Consider the following 8,921-nt stretch of genomic DNA (forward strand, 5'->3'; position numbering starts at 1 on the left):
AAGCACATTTCTGAAAGAAATTTACACAAGCAAGCATATAAAATTGCAAAATAATACTAAGTTATTCCGGACTTCAAAATATGGCAAACCATTTTATTTTGTTTTCTTAAAATACACAACAAACATTCGTCCAAAAATACAATTGCAGCGTTTCTGTTTATCCTTGGTGGATACGTTAACAGGAAAAATATAAAATATAGTTTTATGACACTCTTAACTGTCGGACTATTTCTTTTAAGCCAAATTATGGTTCTTTGCGACTCTGGTTTCGACAAACAGATTTTCCAATATTTTTGATGACGGTAAATAAATCTGGCAAACGAACATAAACATTAAGCGATTCGTTGGGTTGGCTTCATTTGATGTAAATAGGATTGCATACTTGCTCTTATTCATGATTTCAAACGACAGCTTTACATTGAGGCCGTTGAATTTAAATAATTAAAAGGTTCATTCTACAACATATTTATGCTAATATGTGAACTCTGTCCAAATTCAACATTGCAGTATTTGTCTGTAAAAAACCTAACAACATAATTTATATTTTGATGATATTTCAAATTTTTTAGACATTTATTTTGTGCAATAATTTTGTGTACCTAAATTTTCGAACACGATATTTTTTATATATTTTTAACTGTCTTCCTTTGGGCTACCTACACAAGGGCAATACATTGTGTTAAATATATCGTCTCTCGCCGCGATTGTCAATAAAAATATCGTGCGTCCCTGCGGCCTACAAGAAAAATATCAAGTATCGCTTCGTGTGTCTAGTGTTGCCCTTGATGAAATAAGTGCGAGATTATAGATGGCACTCTCCGGATTCCGTATTTAAAGGCTGTAGATCCACGTTTTAACATGGTAACATTACTGAAATAATAGTACATACACATGCTAAAGAAGGACTTATAAATACTTTTGGTAAAAATATGGGTCATTCTTTTTGGGTATACATTATTTAATAAAGGTATCGAATCAAATATCGGCTATGAATTATTTGATGTTAGCATTAATTCAATTCGAGGTTTGTATTTTCTTAAAAAGTCCCTATATGCAAACCTGACGAAACTTTAATTCATGCCTGAATATGTTGAAAGTCGGGTCACATTTAATAAAAATAAGTTAATAATGATATAATAACAAAGAAAATTATGCGCGAGTATTTCATATTAAATTATTGTATGTCCAGTTACGTCGAGACAAAATGTGGTTTATCTGTTGCAGCACATAATAGCTAGACGGAATCATCATCACTATGATGTCTTTCATTACCATCGTGAACTTTAGCAGCAGCGTCACAAACACTGTTATCAACTCCATTATAATCCTTAGTAGCAGAAGCACCAGTAGTGGGATCACCATCAACAACATCAACATCGTCATCATCGGGACACTATAACCACTACTACCATCATAATTATCACCATGATATATCACCACAAAGATCTTGATATCATCGTAAGTATCGTCACATCATCGTTATTAGCAACGTGATCGCCATTTTAATCTTCACACTGCTATTTATTTCCATGTGGTAACTACGAGTTGTTGACGAGAAAACTGGCGGATTTCGTTATTTGCAGAATAAAAATTGATTTGACAATTATTATTTTATTTATTAGCAACTGGAAGAAATAATTTGGGTATTTCGTACAATTAAGCGGGTTGTAGATGGCACAAAGGATACGCTATTTCGAAAATTGAGCAATTTGAAAGAATTGAGAATGATCCATTGCTGGATATGTCCACCGTAGTTTTAAACGGATTATGTAAATAATTCTTTAGTTCTATTTACCAAAAATTGACATACAATCAGTTTCTATTTTTACTCTTTATTTACACACCACTTTTATACTATGCACCTTAATCATAAATAATACAACTAAATAAATACGATATGTCAAAATTCTACGAACAACATCGAATATGTTTATATCTTTACGCTTAAAATACAGGTTTACTGCTTATGTAAATAACAGTGGCTTGATATTTTGTCATAATATGATTTATACTTCATTTGATTAAAATCATGTATTTTGTTCAAATACACATGTTTGGAAAGAAAACATTTATACTTGCATTTTGTTAAAAAAATAGTTTACATGTTATGATAAAAACATATATGTCTGCTTTTTATAAGAATATATATGACATGGTTTTATAAAACAAATATATACCTGCATTTTGTACAAAAAATAAATTACATGTAACACGATGTTGGGATCGAAAACATGTTTACTGGTATTAACATACACACAATCAAAATAATGGACATACTAAAAGACGTTAGAGATCATACAATGAACTTTCCAATAGCTTAAAGGCTAACTTGTTTAGGAAAAAACCAATTATGTGATAAATTTCGAAAATGAAGCGAATCTTTAAATAATACGTGCATTGTAATGCTCTTTCTGTGTTCAAGTATATAACACGTTAATGCAAAATCGGTAATCTCCTTCCATACGTAGGCAACTATCAATATAATGTACAAATAAAAGTCACTTGCACGCTGTCAATGATTTGTAATTAAGGTAGGCATTTTAATAGTGCCCACCACTAACATTCTAACATTAAATCCACTAGAATAAGAACATACTGTTTGTTACTAGTGTCAAGCTTTATTCGACATTTAATTCATACGAACACTAGCTCATATCATAGATTAGATTAGATTAGTCCATGTCTAAATTGTCCGCAGACAAAAAGATGGGATCATCGGGCATCCATGTATCCTTTTCTTGACTACCATTACTGGCGTATCCGTCGTCAGTGTCTTCTATTTCTTCAGCGTCCATTTGTGCAAGTTCAGAAGCGCATGCGTAATCTGGATGATCAATTCCTTTAACTCGCCCCACATCTTGGAATTTTACACAGTTCCGACCGTCCTTTCTTTTGGACATCACGAACTTTTTATCTATTTTGTCATATGCCAAAAATAAGTCTGTAAAATAAAAACATAAAAACACTATCAACAACGCGTGACTTGTTGAAATATACGAATGAAGCAAATGACTGAAGATGAAACAAGATGGCTGAAGGCCTTTGATCGCTCTCCTGAGAAATAATGCAGCTGAACTGTTCTAAGCAGCTTTTGTGATGTTTGTTTAATAAATGTTAAGTCCGACCTTTCTTTTTTCTATATACATTTTTTTTTCAATACGGCTAAGATATCATAAGAACACATATCTTACAAAGTATAATGCATATTACATATGACGTTGGAAGTGTGAAGGTTTATACTATAACCATACAAGAAAAATCGCCCACCCTTCTTCGAGCCATGGTTTTCAACGGACCAGAATCGAACTTGGCCGTGGTGTCATTGAAATAAATTCTGGGTTTGTTTCATGCTTATTAAACGACACATGTGACTTCTGGAGTGATCACAAGCTTCTACTAAAGACATATAAGGAAAACTGCCAGCCCGCTGCCGTTCAACGGACCGGAGTCATTTCGTATCCGGTCAGTTAATCATAAGAAGACATGTTTCGAGCAAATGTAATGGAAATTGGACACAAAATGCGATGTATATAGAGTGTCCATAAGGTTTCACTATATATATATTTATGGAAAACTTGCCATGTTTTTTAACTTACTGGAAACATTTTCGAACACAGGCGAAATAACATAAGAACTAAAGCTCTGGATTAAATTTACGAAGAATACACATCACGCTTGACTTCGAGAGTGTTCAGAGGGTTTCACTTAGAACATATAAGGAAAACATACTCGCCTCCGTGCGGCAATGTTTTTCAATTGATCGGTACTATTTTTTAACTCAAAAGAGACAAAAGAAGCACACATGTTTTGAGCAAGTTACATAAAGATTGGACACACAATTTTATTTCTATAGTTTTTACCAGGTTTAACCATAACCCTATAAGTAAAAATGCCCAGCCCCCCCCCCCTGGCGGCCATGTTTATTTAAGGAACCGAAACCATTTTCGAACTCCGTCGAGATATCATTAGAAAATATTTTCTCACCAAGTTTCATGATGATTGGATTATGAATGTGATTTCTAGAGGTTTTAGAAGGTTTTACTATTAAATTAAACCATTATCAAATTCAGCTGAGAAGTTATAAGAACAAATGTTCGGACCAAGTTTCAACAAGATTAGACTGTGAATATGACTTATAGAGTGTTACATTATTTCTTAAATTTGCCCCTGTGACCTAGTATTTTAACTCACGTGACATAGTGTCGAACACGGCAAATATACTATTAGGGAAAATCTTCTGACTAAGTTGTATGAAGATCGGACAATAACTGTGGCCCATGGAGTGTTAACAAGGTAAATGCTGACGCTTCAGAAGTGCAAAATTCAAGGCGTGCAAAAGGCGATCATCAAAGCTCATCATGAGCAAGTTGTGCTCAAACGAGTTTTTTAACTGACAATTGTGCATGTAACCATCTAAGTACATTCTTATCATTTCATATATTTGAAAAGAACGCCATACATTTCAAATAATATGTTAAGTGTTACAGACAATACTTGCCGTAGGCACTGAAGATATTGTCATTGCCATTCTTTTGACACTCGAACCACGTGCACGCGGACTCATCCTTAAATATATAATAGAGGCGCTAACAAAACATAGATAACGTTTCTTAAATCTTCTAGAGACATAAAATACCACAATAATGAACATGACATTGTCAACTTAAATTTTTTTTATTTAGTTTTTACCAAGTATCTTATAATAGATATATTTTATTTATTATATATATATATTTATTATCTTAACAAAATATCCAACCGATATGCGAATTTTTCTTTGATCATCTATGCGAACGTAAGACGTCCCGTCCGTTCCAAACAATGCCGCTTTTGTAGAGGATGGATTGAACGATATTTCGACTGTCTTATTGACAAATACTGAAAAAAAGATTACATGCATACTGTATAGTCTCTCTATAACGGCACAATTAAGTGGTAACGTCTGTACGCAACGAATTTACTGTCAGTATTTTAATTATTTGAATACGCTATAATGCTTGACAATTTCTTGTAAATTTTTGACCCCTGTATTTCAAATACGTGTTTTCACGATGGTATCACAACTTGAGATATCAATAAAATAGATTGATATTCTCATTTACTTCTTTGACAAATATTAAGAGTTTTGCTGTTAGTTTTCTTTGACATGAACATTGCCTTTTCTGGAAAAATAACAGAAAAAAACAACAGGATAATACAATTTCAAACGAACGTCTTCAATGTATTCGAATGATGACTATTTTATGTTTTGACATTGAGTTTTGTATTACTTAATTGTTCAGCTATATCCCGTCTAGCATTATTATAACAAATGCGTATCATGTCCGTACTTTGTACTTACTGGAATTGTTTAACAAAGGTACGCCGTGAATGCCAGCTTTATCAATGAACATGTAAAGCGAAGTGTCGTAAATGGAAAATACGATTTGTTTTGGCGGACAACGTATGGGCTTTGCGGGACCATATTTCGGTTTCTCAACTATCGTATTACCATTGTGATCTGAAAATATAACAAAAGTTACACATAATTTACTGTTAAATTTTAACACATGAAGGATTACCTGCTGGAGCTGTGTAAATTGTGTGTGCTCAACTGCAGACACTTTAGCTATTGCAGCGGACTGGAATGATTGTTTAAAGCATGGATTATGATTATGTCTGGGAATGTTGAGATGTTGCTTTATCGTCAATTCAAACTCGCCACTAGTCAATAAATAAATAAATACAGGCAACATATTCCATTATGTCATTTACACATTAAATATACACGGACGTTGTTTCTTGAAGTTAAGATGATTCACCCCTTTTGTTTTTTTCTTTGGTTATTCAACAGTTTTAAATTATCTAAGTAACGAAAATCATCATCCAAACCGTGTAATACTACTAATAATCTTTTATTTTATCAGTGCTAAAACAGCATGTACACAAATCAAGTTAAATGGACCTTTTCACGTTTTGGTAAATGAACATATTAACAAAAAATGTTTCACATTTGTAACTTTTCGTTGTAGCTATGATATTTGTGAGGCAACAGTACTAAATACTGAACATTTACCATGTTCTAAAATATTAATTATAGAAATCTTTTGACGATTTCAAAACATGAAAATTATAAAGCGTTGCAACGCGAAACGATTTAACAATTTGGAGAGTTTTGTTGTTGTCATTAAATTTTCTGACACTACGAGGATTGCTTATATAAAGTATAAAATACAACAGTCTTAGTATGAGCACGGATGGCCGAGTGGTATAAGGGATATACTTTTACTACAGGGGTCAATGGATCGAGCCCTGTTGAGGGGTATTTATTTATTTATTTATTCGTTGTTTGCTAATGCTTTTTAGATCCAATGTTTACATTGATCAATATAAAGCATTTAATGACAAACTTCAATACATGCAACAATATGTGAAAAGGACCCTCTAAAAGAAACAACACTTTATCTATGCTTTACGGTTTACAACTTACGATGTTCTCTATGGTTCGGAGAAAGAATTGCACTGGTTTCATACCACTGCTTCTTTTCACTTTTTCTTAAAACCTAAAATGATAAATAATGTACATTTAGTCTACTGGAAGATATATTTTAACTTGTAAGATACTACTCAGACAAAACATGGATTTAGAAGAAACAAGTATCCATGTGTACACCATTATGGTCGAATCGTTTCTTCAGTACACATTAAAAGCATATTGTTCAGAATTCATCACGTAAATTCTAATCGTTTTACGCGTAAACAAACAACTTATTTAAACGTATACAATACAATCATCTCTAAAATTGAAAACAGGCCTACCAGACAGAATCGGGTTTTTCCGTCCACTTTAACGTCGTGGTGGAAACAATTGAGAACCGCGGTATGATCAAGGTTCGGTGTGAATGTCTGACCTATGAAAACTAGCTCGTCACCTTTACTGATAAAAAAACAACAACACTATACTATAGAAGGTATTTTTTTGTTTTCAAGGTAATGCCGATAAATATTTTCTCAATGAAGAGAAATAATTAAAATTGGAAAATGTAAATATTTTAATTGTCACCATTTACTATTATTGTATTTTTTCAAATCACATTGAAATCAATTTCCTTATTATTATTATTCGATATATCATCACATAGAATTTGACAAATACAAGACAAACATAACAGATTCATTGGCAAATACAATCATTCAGCGATTCTTTTTTGTTCAAGACTCCGAAAGGTAAACATCATTGGTATGCGAAAATGCCTTATACAAGAGTCTATTAAAACCGCAAAGAATGTAAATAGATTATTTGAAGGTTTGTGCACTGAACACAGGTAGAATACAGTTGTTTACAACGTATATATACCAAATGCTCATCTTCTGTGCCGGATATCCACCCTTGATATCCTTCAGTAGATGCTGATACTTGAATTTCTGCTCTGAAGACCATGTGTAGGTATATAGAGTTGCGCCAAAATAATCTCCAGCCTCTTTGTCCGTCTGATAGGCGTGGGGAATAAGGATCATTGATGTTTGATCAGGCTTCGGTTCCTGATAAAAAAACAACGGATTAGTCATATAACCAGATAGCCAGATTATACACTAATGTTAAACACTAAGGGCATCGCCTTGGAACGGTATAAGGAACATATAACACTGAGCTTCTACACCGGTTATAGGGCGCCCAAAGGTAACAATAGGCCAAGCTTTATTCACAATTTGGACATTGATGGGAAAATGACGCCAGAGTAGTCGCCATCCGCAGTTTCCGTCTGATATGCGTGGGAAATTAGGATCACCGATGTTTGATCAGGCATCGGTTTCTGATAATAATAATGATCATAATTTCGTCGTCGTCGTCGTCATCATTATCATCATCATCATCATTATCATCATCATCATCATATCATCATCATCATCATCATCATCATCATCATCATCATCATCATCATCATCATCATCATCATCATCATCATCATCATCATCATCATCATCATCATCATCATCATTATCATCATCATCATCATCATCATCATCATCATCATCATCATCATCATCATCTTCAAGATAATACTAATAATAATGATCATCATATGAAATTATAATCATAAAAAGCAACATCATTCTTATTAATAATTATAATCACCATCAAAACATATCCTAAACAAGAAGTATATACAAGTTACTGTGTGTGGGTAAAATTTGGATGCAGTGAAAGAAATAAGCAATGATTTTATGGAAAATCGAAACCTATTGGAAAAAATTGATGGTATGCAATATAAATGATAAAAATGATGTTTTGGGTAATCCTGGCATTACAACAATGATATAACAGTTAAACACGGGCATAGACGGTAAAACTAGAAAGTGCAACACTATAATATGCAGTTAAAGACTGGGTTATCGAGTAAGAAAGTTAATTTAAATAACGAAACGCAATCAAACTGTACATACACTCTTAAAGAAAATCCCTCTCTTCGCAGATGGTTGGGTTCTGGATGAACTGTTTACGTAGTCCTCTGGCATGTGTTCCTGACTTGGATCGATCGGATGTTCGAAGACATTACTGACATCGATTGTGTCCGCTTCGTCATACGAAATGTTTTCCATATTGTCTGTCTCATTTTCACTGTCTATCTTCTTAGGAACGTCCGTCGTACCTCCCACGTGAGACACATTTGCCTCCATTATGTGTGTCAAAAACGAGACCGAATAAGTTTCGTCCAAAAGTTCTCTGAAATGAAAAATGTTTTATATCAACAATGAAACGTCACAACCTTTTGTAGAACATTACATCCATCAAATGATTTCGTGTTATTTTTCATTTTCCTCATGACATTTGACATAATTGCAAATCATCATATCAGACAATACCACAACAGAAATATTTGAAATGTCCCAATTTTAAAAGATATTTCTGCCGCCTTCAGAGCGACATTTAATTTAAAAGA

At 33.3% G+C, this 8,921-nt stretch overlaps 1 protein-coding gene across 1 annotated transcript; it reads right to left on the bottom strand.

The window, feature by feature from the left end:
- Nucleotides 1-6,458: 6,458 nt before the first annotated feature.
- Nucleotides 6,459-8,668, bottom strand: LOC127835714 (uncharacterized). The gene is made up of 4 exons (XM_052362151.1): nucleotides 8,425-8,668; nucleotides 7,337-7,521; nucleotides 6,799-6,916; nucleotides 6,459-6,542 (listed from the first exon to the last, which is right to left on the bottom strand). The coding sequence occupies exons 1-4, from the start codon at nucleotides 8,656-8,658 to the stop codon at nucleotides 6,459-6,461; spliced, it is 621 nt and encodes a 206-aa protein (XP_052218111.1). The 5' UTR covers nucleotides 8,659-8,668.
- Nucleotides 8,669-8,921: the final 253 nt, after the last annotated feature.

This window comes from Dreissena polymorpha, chromosome 6 (assembly GCF_020536995.1).
Source record: "Dreissena polymorpha isolate Duluth1 chromosome 6, UMN_Dpol_1.0, whole genome shotgun sequence".
Taxonomy (NCBI): Eukaryota; Metazoa; Mollusca; class Bivalvia; order Myida; family Dreissenidae; genus Dreissena; species Dreissena polymorpha.

Excerpts from the sequence above, each read along its gene's own strand:
- LOC127835714 (XM_052362151.1), bottom strand. The coding sequence starts at position 8,658 with ATGGAGGCAAATGTGTCTCACGTGGGAGGTACGACGGACGTTCCTAAG. Across the intron at positions 7,522-8,424 it reads GAGGGATTTTCTTTAAGAGT|GAACCGAAGCCTGATCAAAC; the intron begins GTATGTACAGTT and ends TTTTTTTATCAG. Across the intron at positions 6,917-7,336 it reads GCACAGAAGATGAGCATTTG|TAAAGGTGACGAGCTAGTTT; the intron begins GTATATATACGT and ends TTTTTTTATCAG.